Source organism: Cololabis saira, chromosome 23, assembly GCF_033807715.1.
Source record: "Cololabis saira isolate AMF1-May2022 chromosome 23, fColSai1.1, whole genome shotgun sequence".
NCBI lineage: Eukaryota > Metazoa > Chordata > Actinopteri > Beloniformes > Belonidae > Cololabis > Cololabis saira.
This window is the reverse complement of record NC_084609.1, coordinates 7,753,831-7,774,511: the sequence shown is the minus strand read 5'-3', so window position 1 is coordinate 7,774,511 and position 20,681 is coordinate 7,753,831. Positions and strand designations below refer to the sequence as shown.

At 46.2% G+C, this 20,681-nt stretch overlaps 1 protein-coding gene across 2 annotated transcripts in view; it reads right to left on the bottom strand.

The window, feature by feature from the left end:
* prrt4b (proline rich transmembrane protein 4b) overlaps positions 1-18,794 on the bottom strand; it is a 38,143-nt gene extending 19,349 nt beyond the window's left edge. Inside the window, exons 1-2 of one of the 2 annotated variants that reach the window (XM_061714596.1) lie at positions 18,718-18,794; positions 7,207-8,209 (exon numbers count right to left, since the gene is read on the bottom strand). In XM_061714596.1, the coding sequence (XP_061570580.1) occupies positions 7,207-8,116 (910 nt within the window). In that variant the 5' untranslated portion in view covers positions 8,117-8,209; positions 18,718-18,794. Of the gene's footprint in view, positions 1-7,206; positions 8,210-18,185; positions 18,262-18,717 lie in introns of those variants that run through there. The other variant, XM_061714597.1, reaches the window with a different exon arrangement.
* Between the last annotated feature and the right edge of the window lie 1,887 nt (positions 18,795-20,681).

Below are 20,681 nucleotides of genomic sequence, written 5' to 3'. Positions count from 1 at the left end.
CCCTGAAATAAAAATGGTCCAAATCATCCCCCCCTGTAAAACGGCCATCCCCCCTTTCCATCCCTTATGTCATTTCATCAATGAATGTGGTTTTACTGCTATTTCAACATTTAGAGTCATCACCAGAAAAATAACACCAGAAAAATAACTTATTTGACAATTTTCACCTGTTTCAAGTACATTTTCACTTGAAATAAGTAGAAAAATCTACCAGTGGGACAAGATTTATCTTCTTATTACAAGCAAAAATCTTGTTCCACTGGCAGATTTTTCTACTTATTTTAAGTGAAAATCTACTTGAAACAGGTGAAAATTGTTGTTTTTTCCAGTGATGAGTCTTGTTTTAAGTGTAATGAGATTTTTTTACTAAAATGAGACATTTTGACTAGAAATAAGACAAATATTCTTGATAAGATTTTGAGTTTTTGCAGTGATCCATTTTACATTTTACAGAGTCATATTGATAAGTTCAGAAAAGTGTTTTTTATTGTTGTGTTTTGATGTATTTGATGTAAGCCCAGTGGATATTTAAAGCTTACAGAAGGCTGCATTTAACTGCTGCTATGTCATTCCTGCAGTATTTCTGCAGGTGTTTTGGTCACTGCTATTATTTGTAATATATTATATTATTTGTAATCAGCACAAATTATCTGTCCCCATATGATACAATCCACCATCCCCCCTGATTTCTTTTTACAACTCGAGTACTGTATACATGTTTGGTTATGTGTGTTTTATAAGTAAGCTTATTGAAACTCTTGTTATATGTAAGAATGTGTGTAAGATTCAGGTTAGGACTCGATAAGTGTTTACTTCAATCCTACTCTGTTTGGAACATGTTGGTGGATCCGTGAGGTCTGCCCAAGTGCTGTCTTGCCTTCTGTCTACAAACATATAATGAATACAATTCCGGTGTTTTCATAGAGATGCAAAAAATTTGTAATATGAAAACTATTAAGGATGAATTTGGAGTTTTTTTTATTTAAATTTATAATAAACAAGCCGGGAGAGAAGCCAGACGCTCATAATACCAGAACATCATGACTTGCAGCCGGTTGCATCACAGCGTTTCTGATCCGCCCACGGCATCAGATCAGAGCTAGTTAGTTAGTCAGGGGGCTAAATAGTCCTCATTACTCTGCAGCATCTCGTCACTCATCTCCTCCCCTGAAGTTACGCCTGAGAGCCGAGACACTAACAACAAACCAGACTGAAGAGGAGAGTTGCTACGATTGTTTTAGTGTGTATTAGAGCTGTTTTCTTACCGGGGTTGTTTCTACATCACGTGTTCTGAGTGTAAAAGTGAATCCTTTCTGGTAATCAATCGAACCGGCTCTGGCCACGCTCGCATCACGAGGAGCATCCTGGGATGCGTCAGCGGAGGTCTGGGGGGGGGACAGTGGGAGGAAGAAAGTCCACGCCCACATCCCCAACCTCCATCTCTCTTGTTCGTTTCTCTCTATTGCTTCTTATCTATTTGCTATTTTATGTAGTGCAGGCTGCTAACGTGCCCCTTTTCCACCAAACCGGTTCCAGGGCTGGTTCTGGTTCACAACTCCTTCAACTTGCAACTGAGAACCAGTTTGTTTTTCCACAGCTCGGGTGCTAAGAGGAGCCACGTCATTATGTCTCTGCAAACGTCAGTTACGTCGCTGCTTTTGCGTGAAAGTTGCAGCAACAACCAGGTATCTGCTCTAATAGGACTTGGTCCACGTAGCTCCTCCGTGGACACATCTCTAAAAGACAGGTTGTCTCCTCCTCAGACCCATGATGCTTTGCTGCATCCAGATTCATTCTTATTTGCTGCTATAACCTCTCTCCAGCACTCTTTTTCTGATCTTGAAGTTGCACTCAATAATCTTAAATTGGTTTTAAATGCAGATAAATCTAAATTTATGTTTTTCTCCAGATCCAAAAATAAAGATTTGAGTAATTGCACCATTATTACTAAAAATGGCAGTTTTATTGAAAGAGTTATTGTTTATAAATACCTTGGTATTTATATAGATGAAAATGTATCTTTTAAAGATTGTCTTTTTCTACAGGAATATATCCTGCTTGCCCTTGCACTGCAGAAAAACCCTTATTGAGGCAACTTTTTTATCAGATTTAGATTATGGTGACATACTGTACAGACATGCCTCAGCTACAACGCTAAAGCCCCTTGATTCTGTTTATCACTCTGCACTTAGGTTTATTACTGGTGGCTCATATAACACTCATCATTGCATCCTGTACAGTAAGGTTGGATGGTCCTCCCTCTCTGAGAGGCCAGATTTTCACTTCTATTTATTTATCTATAAGGTTATTATTGGCTTGCTGCCGACTTATGTTTCCTCCCTCCTTGCTTGGCCTGCTAGTTCACACGACACTCAATCCACTGACTAACTTACACTACAAGTCCCCCGAGTATTTACTGAGCTTGGTAGATCTGCTTTTAGCTTTTCTGCACCATCCACCTGGAACTCATTACAAAACACTCTAAAAATGTATTCACTAGTATCTTTTGGTCATTTTAAATCCCTGATCTTAAATCTTTTAAGCACTGTTTGTATCTGTTTTAATTGATTTTATTGTTACATTATTTATTAATTGTAACTTCATATTTGTTTAATTGACTGCTCTTTTGTTGTTCTATTTTTGTCTTTGTTTTTTTGTTTTTACTTTTGTATTACTCGACGTCATTGTAAATGAGGGCTCGCCCTCAATGATTTTTGAGTTTAAAGGAGCTTGAGGCTCCTTTTAAGAAATGAGACTCTCTAGCGCCACCCTTCACCACGACGGCCGTCGGGGGTACTGCAGCCAACAGTGAGGGGGAGAACGGGGAGAACGCACATGCAGCGTCATGTGACGTCACATCCGCAGGAGAGCGGGAAATTCGGGCCCAGAATTGCAGCACATTTTGCAGCACACAGCCTGTTCAAGGCAACGGAGAGATACACTAGAGGGCTCATTCTTTTTGGTTTGGAACGCTTCATCTGACATTATTACTAGAAAACTTAAAATGTATACGGATTTTTTTCATAAATCCTGCCTCAATCCTGCCTCATGCTCCTTTAACTAATTTCCAGAACTTCTTTGCACATCCTCATCAGATTCCTGTTTTTCTAGTAATTTAGCGTATTCTCCTTAGTTGTCCTATGTTTTACATATCTCTGTAGATATTGTTTATTTCACTATAGGAGGAACCACTCGACAAGCCCTTATGGGTTTTTTTGGTTCCTCCTGCACATTTTTTTCTGTTACATTGTATTTCTTTTTTTTTTGTTGTTTCCTTTTTTTTTTCTACATACTGTTTGTCTGAATTTTTGGCGGTTGTGTACTTTTTATGTGCAAATAAACTAAACTAAACTAAAGTTGCAGCAACAACCAGGTATCTGCTCTAATAGGACTTGGTCCACGTAGCTCCTCCGTGGACACATCTCTAAAAGACAGGTTGTCTCCTCCTCAGACCCATGATGCTTTGCTGCATCCAGATTCATTCTTATTTGAAAATGTCTCCGTCTCCCAGTCTTGCTATTGCCGTTGGTCTTAATAACTCCGCCCCCTCCGCTTACGTAAGCGGTTCTTTCCTCTAGTCCAGCAAAGAGTTGGTGCTACCTTGGAACCGGAGCCAGTTCTTTGTCAGTGGAAACAGAAAGACCGGTTCCAAACTGGCCCAGAACCAGCCCTGGAACCAGTTTGGTGGAAAAGGGGTCGGGGGACGGACGGATGAAAAGGCAAGAAACCAGAGCTGACGGTCGTCCGGTGGTTTCGCTGAGTTTGCGCTGGGAATATTAATACCCCAACGCAGCAGCACCTCCTCCCTCCCGTCATCCTCAGCTGAAAACAAGGGCAGATAAAACAATCTGGTGGCTGCAGATGAGATAAAACATCCCCCGGAGTCCTGGACCGGACCGGAGATCCAAATCTAGTCACATTCCAACCCGGCTGCCCTGAGAACCTGCGAGCGACGGGACACAACCAGCCCTGCAACCATCTTCATAAATATCTGCGTTTAGAGCGTGGGTTGACACGGCAACGCCGGGGGAAGCCCATCACTCAGGGTTTTATCAGACGGACACGGAAGGAGAATAATCGACTCTTCATCTCCCGAGCTTAACCTTTGATCCCGGATGATGGATGTGTCTGTACTCGGAGGACGAGGAGCCATTAGGGATAAAGATGCCAGACCGTACCGGTGTTGGGGGGATGGGTTGGGGGGGGAGGTGCCGCCGGCGTCTAAGCGCTGACGTTAGCTTCATCAAACCCTCCTCCGTCCTCGGAGGTAACGACTCGTGCAGCGTCGTTGACGTTAACGGCGTAGTTAGTGGGACGGAGAGGTTTTAACGCACTAATGAGTACGAACTCGGATTGGATCCTACGAGCACTTTGGTCTTTTCAGATGAAAATGTAATAAAGTTATTGCTGCGGTTGCGTTTTCTGAGAGGAGATTACATCGTCAGAGGTTCGGCTTCTGCCCGCCGAGGGACTCTAATGGAGCTTTTATACTAGTACCTACTCAGCGCGACTCGACTCGTCACGCCTCGCCTTTCCTTTACCCAGATGAGAAGTAGGAGTTTCGAGTGAAGCTGCGGTGACGTTTTTGATTGTGTGATCTAAACGAAGAAGACAACAACACTAAAGATGTAGAACCTGGAGGAGATGATAGATGTGCTGCTGGATCTGTGGCTTGTGTTCCATATCAAGTTAAAAAACGAGAGTGAGAGAAGCTTTAGTTTGTCTCTGCGCTGCTGAAAAGTCAGTTGGGAGCCGCGAGCAGCTATGAAGTGACAGAGCTCCTGGTAGATCTGGTCATTCCTTATCGCCCGTCTAGATCCCTTTTTAATTCTCTCCTCAGCACCAGGTTTATGAACATCTGCACCTCAGAGTTGGATCATCAAACAGACTTTTGCTGCCGTTGCTGGTCGAATAAAATGAACAAGAATCCGTCAGAGTCTCTTTCTCTGATGTCACATCCTGACTCAGATCGTCATCTTCATGTTACATCGTGCCCTGTCTCACCTGGAGAAACCTGGGAGCACTGTGAGGATCATGTTCTTTGATTTCTCCAGTGCGTTCAATACCATCCAGCCGGCACTTCTGGGAGACAAGCTGGAGAATGCAGGGGTTGACAGTCACCTCACATCCTGGATTCTGGACTACCTCACCAACCGTCCACAGTATGTGAGGACACGGGACCACACATCGGACCTGGTCGTCTGCAGTGTGGGGGCCCCGCAGGGAACGGTCCTGGCGCCGTTCCTCTTCACTCTCTACACTGCTGACTTCTCCTACAACTCCCCAACCTGTCACCTTCAAAAGTTCTCTGATGACTCTGCTATCGTCGGCCTCATCACTGATGAAGACGATAGCGAGTACAGAGAACTGTCCCAGGACTTTGTGGACTGGTGCCTGCAGAACCACCTCCAGATCAACGCGGGGAAAACCAAAGAACTGGTGGTGGATTTCCGCAGGTGTAATAAATCCCCCCCGACACCGGTGAACATCCAGGGAAAGGACATTGAGATGGTGACATCTTATAAGTACCTGGGTGTTCACCTCAACAATAAACTGGACTGGACTACTAATTCCTCTGCACTCCACAAAAAAGGCCAGAGCAGACTCTATCTGCTCAGGAGACTGAGGGCCTTTGGTGTGGAGGAAACACTCCTAAAAACATTCTACGACACTGTGGTGGCATCAGCCATTTTTTACGGAGTGGTCTGCTGGGGCAGCAACATCACAGCTGCAGACAGAAGGAGGCTGGACAAAACAATCAAAAGGGCCGGCTCTGTCGTGGGTTGCTCTCTGGATACAGTACAGGTGGTGGGAGAGAGGAGGATGATGGCTAAGCTGTCATCCATGATGGAGAAGGACTCCCACCCCATGAAGGACACCTTCAGAGCGCTGGAGAGCTCCTTCAGCGACAGGCTCCTTCACCCTAGGTGTATGAAGGAGCGCTACAGAAGGTCCTTCCTCCCTGCAGCTGTGAGACTACACAACCAGCACTGCTCACAGTAGACCACAAACAAAAATGTGCAATACCATTCTCTGGTATTGTAAATATCCTGTAATATCATCTGTAAATATCCATCTGTTTTTCTTTTTGTATACTAGTATTTTTTTTTATTTTATTACTATTTTTTTTTTCTCCTTCTTATTTGTATTATTATTATTATTGTATATACTGTTTATAGTGTTTTTCTATTATTATTACTATTGTATATACTGTTTATAGTGTTTTTCTATTATTATTATTATTGTGTGATATTGATGCCTCTTGTGTTTTGCACTATCCACTTTGCTGCTGTAATCTGGAAATTTCCCCTCTGGGGGACTATTAAAGGATTTCTTATCTTATCTTATCTTATCTTAGATGTCTGACTCCAACCCCCCGACCAATCGGTGGCCTGTAGTGTGATGACATCACAGCCCGACTAAAGCCTGAATTATGGTTCTGCGTCACACCAACGCAGAGCACACGCCGTCACCGTGACGCCATCGTGAACCCTTCAAACTTCTCCGTCACTCCATTTCGCCGAGGTGCAGTACCCCCTGTGACCGCTAATTCGCAATCTTTTCCTGAATGGTTTATCCAACTTTTTCCGGTCACAGCAAATCAAAGAGATAAGGATCACTATTGTGCAAAAAACCAAAACAAAAAAAATCACATATACACGAAGAAAAGAGCGCTGAAAGTTCACGACTGCTTCACTAACCGGAAACCGGAAATGCGTTGCTACCAAGCGAACCAATCACAGCCCTCTCGGTCTGCGTGTGGTCTGCGTCGCCTCGACGCGTAGCTACAATTTTCGGGAGGTGCACATCAGTGACGGCGTCAGTGACGCCGTCGGCGCAAACCACACGCCGTAGGCACGGCGTCGTTTTGACGCAGAACCATAACTCAAGCTTTAGCCGCTTAGAACCTCGGCAGAGTAGCTACAGAAAAGTATCTACTCGGCATGTTACACCCCTAGTGGGAAAGAACCAAACCGAGGCGAGTCGGGCTGAGTAGGTTCTAGTGGAAAAGCGCCGTAATGGTCTCGTTAGGCCAAGCCCCCCAAGCCCGTTTCACTTAAAGGTTGATCCCAAATTTAAGATCCGTTTTTCATGCAAACCTTCCGACGGCTTCCTGGGGGAGAGACGCCACCGATCACCGTGACCCGCCTGCACGTGATTGATCACATCTATCGACCCGGTCCAGCCGGGGTTGGCGGTGCTTACCTCTGGTTGTGGGACGGGCGGCCCATCGGGTTGTTGTGGAGTCCAGAACCGGTTTACGATCGATCCTGGTGGAGGTGGAGACCACCCCTGCCCGTTCCTCAGGATCCCCCGTCCCGGTCCCTGAGGTGCTCGGGTCTTCCCGGGTCTCAGTGGGACCCGCCCCCGACCCCGTGGCCTCCTCTGAGAGGGGGGGGACAGTCGGGGACGGTTGTTTGACAGTCGAGGAATCTACAGGGGGTTGAAAGGTGGCGTCTGAGGAGGCGGTCCTAAGAACATGAGTGGCGGTCACCGTGGCAACCGCTAGCCCTGGGGTTCGGGTCCGGGTTTGGACTGGCACCCACGTCAGGGCTGTGGGAGCTGTGGTTCCAGGGGGGGTTGTGGAGGGAGTGTCCTCTGGGGGGCTCTGCGTGGCGAGCTGAGGTGCTCCTGTGGCGCTCGGTAGTGGGCTCGGTTGTGCAGAAGCGCTGGTACCGGTGCTGGTGCTGGTACCGGTGCTGGTAGATGGAGATCTTCTGAAGAAGCCAGTTGTGGAGGAAACAACGGCCTCGTTGTCGCTCTGAGCTGAAGCTGAAGTCCTCCGGGGAAGTGACTCAGTTCTCATCGTTGGCGGTTGAGACTCCTCAGAAGTGGGTACGTCTCCGGATCCGGTCTGGTTCAGCTCCGCCAGTCCCCCGGCGGCGGCGCCGGCCTCGTCCGAGCCGCCGTAGAAAGGGATGCCGAACGGCAGAGAGGGGAGGGACGGCAGCTTGGGCAGGGAGGGGGTCCACCAGTAGGAGCCGGATTTCTTCTCGGCCGGGGTTCCCCTCCCCGGCGTGGGGCCCCACAGGGCCTCCTCGTCGGCCAGGGCCCGCCGGTGCAGCAGCAAAAGGTACCAGAAGAGGAAGGTCATGGTCCCATGGAGGCGGAGCATGCTGTCGTCGGGGGGACGGGGACGTGGACCGTCACATGTTGGTCCCCATCCCTCTGCTCCCTGAGGCGGGTTCGTCTGGATCCACAACCTGGCCTGGAAGAAAGAGGACAAGACTCGGTGACACAAATGCACAACACCGGAACCTGCAGCGTGGGAGTGAGAGGGGCAGGGTAACGGCCCGGTCAGGCGGGGGAGAGATTTGTCCGTCAAGACTTCTCTCCCTGGCCCTGCCCCTTCTCAACCTTTCCCCGACCCTGCACCCCAACCTTGGACTTGATGATTGGGCCGGAGCTTCGGGAGCTGCGTGCTGGCCTGCGGTCCCCACCCCTGGTCATCCCGTTGCTGCTTCCACCTGCCTACTGTGCTGCTGCCGTCCCTGACCCACCAGTCTGGCCCTCGGCAGGAGGGTCCCCCCTTATGATCCTGGTCCTGCTCAAGGTTTCTTGAGCAGGACCAGTTTTTACCTGCCATTGTTTATGTAATAATTGCTCGAGGGTTTATGTTCATGTTCTGGGTCTCTGGAAAGCGTCTGGAGATAACTTTTGTTGTATTAGACGCTGTATAAGTAAAATTGATTTGAATTGAATTGACACGTTCTTCTTTTGCATCTGCAAATGTTGCCCCCCCCCCCATGACAACCAAAACATGTGGGCAATACTAAGTACCCCCCCGACTAAGCTGAAACCCGGCGATGCGAAGCGTTAGCAGGACTGTAGAGCCAATGTGGGATCTGAAAGGTGCAGATGTCCGAGTTTTGATCCCTGTGGAACTAATACCCAACCACCACTGGTTTACCCGCCTTTCAGGGGCAGGTCTGACCAACTGGTTTGTCTGGAAGGGGGACCTGGTCACTTTGAAGTGATGGATGGACCATGAAGTCATCTGAAAACCTGAGTACTTTTTTAGATTAAAACGTTGCACATGACTGTGGTCTCTTATGACCCCTTTTCCACCAAACCGGTTCCAGGGCTGGTTCTGGTTCACAACTCGTTCAACTTGGGAACCAGCTGAGAACCGGTTAGCTTTTCCATAGCTTGGGTGCTAAGGGGAGCCACGTCATTACGTCACTGCAAACGTCAGTTACGTCGCTGCGTTTGCGAGAAAGTTGAAGCAACAACGTATTTGCTCTAATAGGACTTAAGCGGCTCTTTTCTCTAGCCCAGCAAAGAGTTGGTGCTACCTTGGAACCGTTTTTTCCAAGCCAGTTCTTTGTCAGTGGAAACAGAAAACCCTGTTCCAAACTTGACCCAAAAACCAGCCCGGGAACCGGTTTGGTGGAAAAGGGGGTAGTAGGTTGACCTATTCCTGACAGGATTGTGATCTTTTAGCTTTATTTTCTTCAATCACTTGGAAGGCAGAGGTTTAGTTTCTGGCCTCATGAATCAAGCCCAGGAACTACAACACCCATGCAGCACCCGCTGGAGTCGCCTCTCTGCAGAACACTGTCCGTCACCTGCCAGAAACACCAGAAACACCAGAAACAAGAGCAGAAGCGGTTTGAAACGCTCTGCAATTAGTGGCGTCCAGTCAGATGTGGTTGGAGTTCACGTCCCGCCGTCACAGCGGTTTGAACCACACCCCCATTCAGCCAGCAGTGGTCCCGATGCCCGAAGGTTGCGGGGGCCCCGTACAGAGGTGGGGTCTGGCTTTCTGGCCTGAGAATAGGGAGGGGGGGCCTCCCATTGGCTGGTGGGGGTCTGAATGGTTCAGAGTCGGGAGCCTGTTGCCTCAGTGAAGCAGGAATTCCCCCGGTCAGAACAACAACCTGTGCACTTTAACTCCCCTTAATCCCCCCCCGGCTGTAACCCCGCTCGCTCTAACTCTCAAGTTCACTCGGCCTTTAAAGCAGATGGAGGAATCTAAAGAAAACGCTGAATCTGTCCGTTCTCTGTCGCTTTAATCGTCTCACAACTTCATAGTGGTTCCTTTCACGCGGTCCGAGGCTTTAGCCAGGGCCGTAACTCTCCTGGGGGGCAGGGGTTGACCAGAAACCCCCGCCGCCATGCCTCCCCCGTTCATGCAGTCAGATGTTTGCTTCAACCACCACCGCCGACTTCCAGGGAGTTAAACATAGAGCTGCCCACGCGCTGCCCAGAGCAATATGAACATCCGTTCCCAGGAAGGTGAGGTGGTACCCGACGACGCAGTGATGCGGCGCCGGGTTCACCTGGACCTGACACCTCTCGCAGCTCCTTCACCGCAGCTGCTCTATTATTTAACGAGCAGATCTATAATTTATCCCGGCTAACCTCCTCACCTTCCACCTGGGGATCACTTTCATCCAGCCTCCTGTTGTTGAAGAAAACGTGTCGAGTGAAGCATCTTCCCTGAGTGTCGGCTAGGAATCGCTGCTAGTTTTACCTCTATACCTCTATCTATAGATAGATAGATAGATAGATAGATAGATAGATAGATAGATAGATAGATAGATAGATAGATAGATAGATAGATAGATAGATAGATAGATAGATAGATAGATAGATAGATAGATAGATAGATAGCTGAACATTTTATTACTTGCATCTAAAGCCCAAAACGGCTCAGCTCCGCAGTATTTACAAGACCTGATAGTGCCCTATGTTCCTGGCAGAGTTCTCCGCTCTCAGAGTGCAGGTTTACTCGTAGTTCTTAGAGTATCTAAATGTAGATTTGGAGGGTGGGCGTTCTGCTATCAGGCACCATTACTATGGAACCAACTTCCAATCTGGGTTAAGGAGGCTGACACCACCTCCACCTTTAAAACTAAACTTAAAACCTTTCTGTTTAGTAAAGCCTATAGTTAGTGTTTAGTAAACCTCTAGCTGCTGTTGGTAAATCTCTAGGTAGTGTAAACTCTAGTGTGTTAGAGTCAGTAGTCATAGTTGCAGCCCATAGAACAAGACTATAATAGTTAGTCTCAAATATAGCTTGGTGGTAGATATGCTGCTATAGGCCTCTGCTGCAGGGGGGCACCGACATGATCCGCTGGGCAGTGCCTCTCATCCTTCATCTCCTCTCCTTTACCCTTCCTCTCTTCTCCATTTCCATTTTTATAAATATCTCATAGCTATCGTTTTTGTTCATCGTTCCTGTAGTTTCTTGTGCCGGCCCCCCTTTTCTCTTTTTTGTGCATGTTTGCAGGCCGGAGCCTCGGGAGCTGCTTTCTGGCCTGTGGTCCCGGTCCCCCCCCCCATCCCCGGTCATCCCATTGCTGCTTCCACCTGCCTACGTTGATGTCTGCTGTGCTTCTGACACACCCCCCCCCCCCCCCCCCCCCCCCCCCCCCCCCCTCAGGTCATCCCGCAGCTGCTTCCACCTGCCTGCTGTGTGCTGCAGAGGTCCCCGACTCCCCCACTCTGGCCTTCGGCAGGAGGGTCCCCCCTTATGATCCAGGTCCTGCTCAAGGTTTCTTCCCTCCTAAAGGGGAGTGTTTCCTTGCCACTGTTTGGCTTAAGGCTTTTCTCCCACTATGGGAGTTTTTACCTGCCATTGTTTATGTAATAATTGCTCGGGGGATTTATATTTATATTTATAATTATATTTATGTTCATGTACATGTTCTGGATCTCTGGAAAGCGTCTAGAGACAACATCTGTTGTATTAGATGCTATATAAATAAAATTGAATAGATAGATAGATAGATAGATAGATAGATAGATAGATAGATAGATAGATAGATAGATAGATAGATAGATAGATAGATAGATAGATAGATAGATAGATAGATAGATAGATAGATAGATAGATAGATAGATAGATAGATAGATAGATAACTTTATTCATCTCCAAGGAGAGATTCTGTTGTTAACTCAGTCTTATAAACTCACTTTAAAGCTAAAATGTCCTATTTATAGCTCCGGTGTTAAATTCCCCACACGCCCACAAGCAACCGGCCCGGGATGATTCATCCGTAAATATTAGCCTTCATGTACGGCCCACAAGTGAAGCCTAAATCCCACGTTTGTCCCGGTACTGGGGGCCCCAGGGCATGAGGGGTAAAAGAGAGGGACTTCAGGCCACGCCCACACATGTTTGTGGCCTGTAACTGACTCAGATTGTAAAATCAGAACTCTTGATGATTTAACATCCCCGTACTCTGTTTTACTTTCACTATTTTGAAAATGGCAGGTATGTTTGAAAGGAACGCTCAGCTTCTGGACTTCTGTCCCGCTTCACGTTCGCGGTGCCGACCCTGTTCACGTTTCTGAATCTCACATCGGTTTAAAGGTTCCTGATTCTGCCCGTGTTTCTTTGTTTGACTGTTTCATTGTATCACATTGTCCTGTTTTGTTGCTGCTGTATCTTTCTTGACCTCGTCTCGCTTGAAAGGCGCCTATGAAACAAAAGTATTATTATTATTATGTAATGGCAGGAAATGGTTTTGTCCCTGCGGCAACTCCTTTCATGAGATCAGAGTCACGCTTTTATGTCACGACACGTCCCAAGCACACAGAGATTCCTTCAGATTTGTGGAATCTGTTGACTTTAAGTGCTGCAGATGATGAGATAATATTCTGTTTTGAGTAAATCACGTGTTTATGGGATGTAGAAATCATTAGCATCTTCCTGCGCTGCGTCTCAGCCAGACTGACTTTCACTTTCTAAACTCGGTGCATGCCAGGCCTGCGCAGAGGCGGAGCTAGAGTGGGGGCCGGGGGGGCCCTGGACCCCCCTGAAATCTGATTGGTCCCCCCAAATGCCCCCCAGATGATTGACATATCAGGGCACGCGCACATCTTGTTGAAAGGAGCCAGGTTTTGAAATCAGTGACTCCTGACTGCTATGTCCCTCCTGTACAGTAGTTGGCGCTATGTAGCACAAAGAGTTGTAATCCATCTTATTAGGAGAAGAAGAAGAATCTCCACAGAAGTAGAGGAAGATTTGAATTAGTGTCAGATGTTTATCTTTGCTGGAGTGCCTAAGAGAGTGGCTAAGAGATCGACAAAATAAAAAGAGGAAGAGGGGGAGAAGGATACCCTTGATGGACAGTGAAGTCCTCATTCTAAAGTAAGTTTTACGGTGGTTTCCTAATGAGTCACTTTTTAAAATCACTGTTGTATTCAGATAAGATATCTTTTTGCTACAAGCCACGGGTACCAAGCTAACGTTAACGTTACATCTCATGACGTCTACAGATCACCACTGTCAGTTTCCAACGGCCACTCTATGGAGCCAAATCAAGGCCAAAAGTTTTGCTAATTTGAAAATAAAATTTGAACCTGAAAATATTATTATTATTATACTTGTTTTTTTACAGTTTCAATTTTTTATTTCAGTTTCAGATCTTTTTTTTTCAGTTTCAGATCGTTTTATTTCAGTTTCAGATCTTTTTTTTTCAGTTTCAGATCTTTTTTTTCAGTTTCAGATTTTTTTTTCAGGTTCAGACTTTTGGCCCCGATCTGGCGTAGGGGGCGTGGCATCAACTGAGAGGGGCGTGGCATCATGAGTGACAGCATAACAGAGAAGGCGGGGGACGTTCCTCAGTCATGTTGCCTTCAGGAAACGTAGGTTGCAGAAGTTATCAGTAGAAGTATGATTCAACGCTGTATATACACCCTATTCACGTGATTGGCAGTGGAAAAAACTGATATTAGTGACACATTTCTGTTTAAAAAGCTGTTTTAGACCGTACTTGGCACCAATCGCAGTATAAAAGCAATAAACTATAAACAGCCACACTTTAAAGTTTGACAGTTCCCACTTCCACATACTACCGTGAACGCATTGCAGTATCCGTTTTTTTATCCGTTTATCGTTTTAGTATCTGTTTTTTCCACATCAGCCAGCTAGCTGATTCATGCTCTGTTGGCTTGAATGAAATGTAACGTGAAGATGCTAGCTAGCCTGTCAACTAGCTGAAAAGTTTCAATATTAAACTTAAATCTACAATGGTCTATTTGCCCAGACATTCTTTTGGCTGGCAGTGGGGATTTGATAACATGAAACTTAAATTAAATGTATATACTGTATACACAAATCTCATTTCCTGTGCTTAATATGTACATTTCAACATTTAGAGACTCCAATTGCAATTGATTGTTGGAGAAACTAATTCATTGTCATAGTCTGTGACATAGCTTTGGCCCCCCCAAGGTTAAAAGTCTAGCTCCGACACTGGGCCTGCGTGCCGGGCTGCAGGGCTGCCGGGCTGCAGGGTTGCAGGGCTGCAGGGCTGCAGGGCTGCAAGGCTGCAGGGCTGCAGGGCTGCAGGGCTGCAAGGCTGCAGGGCTGCAGGGCTGCAGGGATGCAGGGCTGCAGGGCTGCAGGGATGATGTTATCCTGCTGCTGTTTTGTTTTTCGCTGCTGCTGTACCGCGACCATCAGAGCAGGGATGCAGGAATAGAGAGAGAGAGAGGAGAGGAGAGCAGGAGACAAGGGCAGAACCTCCATGTTGACATTCAGCCGTGGCGTCGTTGGTCCGGGAGACTCGGCAGCAGCTCTTCTCGCTGTTTTCATGCCCACACTTGATCTGTCTGCTCATCATCGTCAGCCATCTTCCTGCCAATCTGACTTTAAATCGCCCGAGTCTGACGCCAGACCTGCCACCTCACCGTAGTGATGCTTATTAAGAAAGAGAGAAAGTGAAGGACGTAACGAGGCGAGGGGGAAGAGAAGAGCAGGTGTGGGTCTCTGCTGATTGACTGAAATGGAGACGCGGGGATTCACTAATGGCGCTTTTCCACTAGTACCTATTCAGCTCGGCTCGGTTCGCCTTGACTCGGTTTTGCGCTTTCCCACTAGGGGTCTAATGTGCCGAGCAGATACTTTTCTGTAACTATTCTGCCGAGGTTCTAAGCGGCTGAGTCGGGCTGTGATGTCATCACACTACAGACCACCGATTGGTCGGGGGGTTGGAGTCAGACGTCTGAGTCAGGATGTGGAAATCAGAGAAAGAGCGACTCTGACGGCTTCTTGTTCATTTTATTCCACCAGCAACAGCATCAGAAGTCTGTTTGGTGATCCAACTCTGAGGTGCAGATGTTCATAAATCTGGTGCTGAGGAGAGAATTAAAAAGGGATCTAGACGGGTGATAAGGAACGACCAGATCTACCAGGAGCTCTGTCACTTCATAGCTGCTCACGGCTACCAACGGACTTTTCAGTAGGAATGGGCGATATTTTACCGTTCACGATTTACCGTCAAAAAAATTCCCCACGGTAAGAATTTGTCATCTCGCTGTAAAAACGATAAATTCCCGTTGATGACGTTTTTGTCTAAAGCTGATTTATGGTTCTGTGTTAAATCCACGCACAACGTACGTGAAGGAAGGAAGGAAGGAAGGAAGGAAGGAAGGAAGGAAGGAAGGAAGGAAGGAAGGAAGGAAGGAAGGAAGGAAGGAAGGAAGGAAGGAAGGAAGGAAGGAAGGAAGGAAGGAAGGAAGGAAGGAAGGAAGGAAGGAAGGAAATGAGCCTGAAAGAAAGAAAGAAAGAAAGAAAGAAAGAAAGAAAGAAAGAAAGAAAGAAAGAAAGAAAGAAAGAAAGAAAGAAAGAAAGAAAGAAAGAAAGAAAGAAAGAAAGAAAGAAAGAACGATATGAGCCTGAAAGAAAGAAAGAAAGAAAGAAAGAAAGAACGATATGAGCCTGAAAGAAAGAAAGAAAGGAAGAAAGAAAGAAAGAACGAAAGAAAGAACGATATGAGCCTGAAAGAAAGAAAGAAAGAAAGAAAGAAAGAAAGAAAGAAAGAAAGAAAGAAAGAAAGAAAGAAAGAAAGAAAGAAAGAAAGAAAGAAAGAAAGAAAGAAAGAAAGAAAGAAAGAAAGAAAGAAAGAAAGAAAGAGCAGTGTTTTGGGGGCTCCAAAGACTGAATGTGGTGATAGATTTATAGTTACAAAGGTGGAGTTGAATTGGTATTTTTTTTATCGTCATTTTTATCGTTATCAGGATAAATGCCAGAAATTATCGTGATACATTTTTTAGTCCATACCGCCCATGCCTACTTTTCAGCAGCCGAGACAAACAAATAAAAATGAAAAAGCGTTGCCACTTGAAGCTTCTCTCTCTCTCATTTTTTAACTTGATATTGAAAACAAGTCACAGACCCAGCAACGCTATCATCTCCTCCAGGTTCTACATCTTTAGTGATGTTTTCTTCTTCGTTTAGATCACACAATCAAATACGTCACAGCAGAGCCATATATGACCAAGTGACCTGCCGGCATCAAAAAACAGGCCCCTCTGGGGCTTTAACTGACTTTAAAACCGTCGCTGCCGCTCAGACTCGACCGGTCGGGGATGCCGTCGCCACGAGGGCTCACTCAGGCCGGTCCTCGGCCCCCCGCCGTCTGCGGCTCGGCACAAACACGACGTGACGGCTTCATTAGTGAGATTCAGAGGCGCTGCTAAGCTGATTTTTGGATTTGGAGCCAGACCGAGCGCCTCGCTGGTATCAGACGGGTCGCCTCGTGGAGCTTAGCGCCTGCTAAGTGTTGTTCTCATCGATTAGGGGATTAGGTCCTGGTGGGAGAGCTGCAGGTTGGAGCTGGTGGGACTCGTGTGACGGATTCTGGTCCAACGCCAGCGAGGCGGCGGCAGAACCAGCTGACTGGTCACATTCAACATCATATTCAATCAGACACCTGGATATTTTTTCAACCAATTACTAAATACTAGAGACGGACATAACCATGACACCAGAAATGCAGCTCTGGATACCTGATACCTCCAACTCCGAGAACTAATCAGTTATCTATCGTTCAATAATGTCCTGGAACTCTTTACCTCCTCACTACGACGGAGTATTAGGGCCAAACTAAGACAAAAAAAAAAGAAATTACGAGAATAAAGTCATAATAATATGAGAATAAAGTCGTAAAATTACGAGAATGAAGTCATAATATTACGAGAAAAAAGTCGTAATATTTTGAGAATAAAGTCGTAATATTAAATATATTATGAATATAACTTCACAAGATGCTCAATATTCCTCATTTATAAACAGGGAGAAGATGCTCTTCCTGTTAGAGTTCTCATAAATTACCACTTTATTCTCATAATATTACGACTTTATTCTCGTAATGTTACGACTTTATTCTCGTAATATTACGACTTTATTCTATTACAACTTTATTCTCATAATATTACGACTTTATTCTCATTATATTATGACTTTATTCTTGTAATTTCCAATTTTTTTTGTCTTAGTTTGGCCCTAATACTCCGTCGTACCTTACATATCTCGCTCACAAAACAAATTAACTTTTAAAAAACAACTTAAGGTTCACCTAATGCTGCAGACCATACGACTGGGAATTTATTATTCATATTGGAATTAGTAGAATTATTATAATGATAGCAGTGACTGAAAATATATTACTAATGTATGGTATTATTAGTGCTATTTAGTATAATTATAGTGTTATATTATGCATATATAACTGATGTGTTTGTATGTACATGTATGTGTATTATTGTTGTTGTTACTGTTGTTTTTATTATAAGTGTAGTTATGCTAGGAATGTATGACTGTATGTATTTATGTCTTAGATGTTATCCTTTATGCAATATTTTATGTACTTTATGGACCGGAGGATTATTGGTCGTCAAGGCGGCAGCTAATGGGGATCCATCCAATAAGCAATAATCCAATAACCAATAAACCATACACAGGTAGCCGGGTGGACTGGGGAGGCCGCTGTTCCGCCTCAGGGGTCGAGGAGAGTCCGCCGAGGCCTCGGCGAGGCCTGATAAACAGACGTGTGATCCTTTAACAGTGTTAGAGCAACAGAACCACCTCCGGCCGGCCTGTTTTCCCACCAGAGAGTCACGAGTTGTTGCAGAGCCACAAAGAAGATCAGTCAGCAAACGCTGCGGCCAGCGAGTCACGGACGTTACCGTTCTCCTAAGAATAACCGAAGCGAGGCAGCAAGGCAGTGAGCAGCGTCACATGTAAGGCGCCAACAGGTGACACTCGTCCTCCGTTCCCACGACCAGATTACATCCCTGCTCTGCTGATCAGGGGAGCCTTTTAACACATCAACACCTCCTTCAAGTCGGAGGGAAAGGCTTGTTCACTCCATTCTCGTCAACATCTGTTGTTATTTTCTCCATCATTCGTTGGATTCGTCGGTATCCGGAGCAGTTAAGAGCCCAACCTCCTCAGAAATCCCTCGTTGACCCGTCTGAAGGACCTTTACAGCTGATGCCTGCAGAAGCTGCTGGATGTGGTGATGCTGCTGCTTTTAGAGGACTCTCTCTCTCTCCCTCTATCTCTCTTTCTCTATCTCTCTCTTTCTCTCTCTCTCCCTCTCTTTCAGCCGGCCGGTCTCTTTGCCATGGCGACGGCTAAAGCCAAAGACATAGCTCTAATCCCACGGATTTGAGCACCTTTTAGGACTCTTCTGCACACACACACACACACACACACACACACACACACACACACACACACACACACACACACACACACACACACACACACACACACACACACACGCGTCATCAGGTCTGATTACAGATGTTGGCATCTGCATTCTGACGTCACAGCTGCTCATGCGCCCGTGTGTTTACCTCCAGCTGCATTCCTCGGTCTAACAGCATGCATGCGGGACCCGGACCCCCCCAGATCCCCCCCAGACCCCCCCCGGACCCCCAGCCGGCGCGGATGATGGCGTGTCAGCTGCTCACCTGCAGGACGCACGGAGGGAGATGCAGATCCGCAGCCGGCGGCGTCTGTGCTGCTGCTGCTGCGGGGGAGACGCTTTTAGCCCGAGTGGGTTTGACTGGAGCGGAGTCCTGCCTCCCTCCCTCCCTCCCTCTCTCTATCTCTCCCTCTCTCTCTCTCCGTCCTCCGCTCTCTCTATTGGCCCCTCTCTCTCTCTCCCTGCATCAGCCCCTGCGGTCACACCTCAGCGAGCAGATTGTTCATCAGATGCCCCGAGCCGAGGACACCGGGAGGAGGGGGGGGGGGGGGGCAGACAACAATGGTGCGGCGTCCAAAAATAAAGTCCTCTCGTCACATGAGCTGGAAGCCGCTGACCTCCGCATGCAGCTGTTTGTAAACATGCAACATCTGCATGCAGCTGTTTTTAAACATCCAACATCTGCATGCAGCTGTTTGGAAACATACCAACATCTGCATGCAGCTGTTTGTAAACAAACCAACATCTGCATGCAGCTGTTTGGAAACATACCAACATCTGCATGCAGCTGTTTGTAAACATACCAACATCTGCATGCAGCTGTTTGGAAACATACCAACATCTGCATGCAGCTGTTTGGAAACATACCAACATCTGCATGCAGCTGTTTGGAAACATTCCAACATCTGCATGCAGCTGTTTGGAAACATACCAACATCTGCATGCAGCTGTTTGTAAACAAACCAACATCTGCATGCAGCTGTTTGTAAACATACCAACATCTGCATGCAGCTGTTTGTTTGTAAACATACCAACATCTGCATGCAGCTGTTTGGAAACATACCAACATCTGCATGCAGCTGTTTGGAAACATACCAACATCTGCATGCAGCTGTTTGGAAACATACCAACATCTGCATGCAGCTGTTTGGAAACATACCAACATCTGCATGCAGCTGTTTGTAAACATACCAACATCTGCATGCAGCTGTTTGGAAACATGCAACATCTGCATGCAGCTGTTTGGAAACATACCAACATCTGCATGCAGCTGTTTGGAAACAAACCAACATCTGCATGCAGCTGTTTGGAAACAAACCAACATCTGCATGCAGCTGTTTGGAAACAAACCAACATCTGCATGCAGCTGTTTGGAAACATACCAACATCTGCATGCAGCTGTTTGGAAACATACCAACATCTGCATGCAGCTGTTTGTAAACATACCAACATCTGCATGCAGCTGTTTGGAAACATACCAACATCTGCATGCAGCTGTTTGGAAACATACCAACATCTGCATGCAGCTGTTTGGAAACATACCAACATCTGCATGCAGCTGTTTGTAAACATACCAACATCTGCATGCAGCTGTTTGGAAACAAACCAACATCTGCATGCAGCTGTTTGGAAACAAACCAACATCTGCATGCAGCTGTTTGGAAACAAACCAACATCTGCATGCAGCTGTTTGGAAACATACCAACATCTGCATGCAGCTGTTTGGAAACATACCAACATCTGCATGCAGCTGTTTGGAAACATACCAACATCTGCATGCAGCTGTTTGGAAACAAACCAACATCTGCATGCAGCTGTTTGGAAACAAACCAACATCTGCATGCAGCTGTTTGGAAACAAACCAACATCTGCATGCAGCTGTTTGGAAACAAACCAACATCTGCATGCAGCTGTTTGGAAACATACCAACATCTGCATGCAGCTGTTTGGAAACATACCAACATCTGCATGCAGCTGTTTGTAAACATACCAACATCTGCACGCGCAGATGCTGCAAACGTGAAGATCCATGTACCACGTGATGAACAAAATATTACGTAACAACAAATAAATAAAAAATACACATATAAATACATAAGTATAAAAAAAATAAATACACATATAAATGTATAAATGCATAAATAAATACATATAAAAATAAATAAATACACATACAGTATAAATAGATACATATATGAATAAATACACTTATAAGTGTATAAATAAATT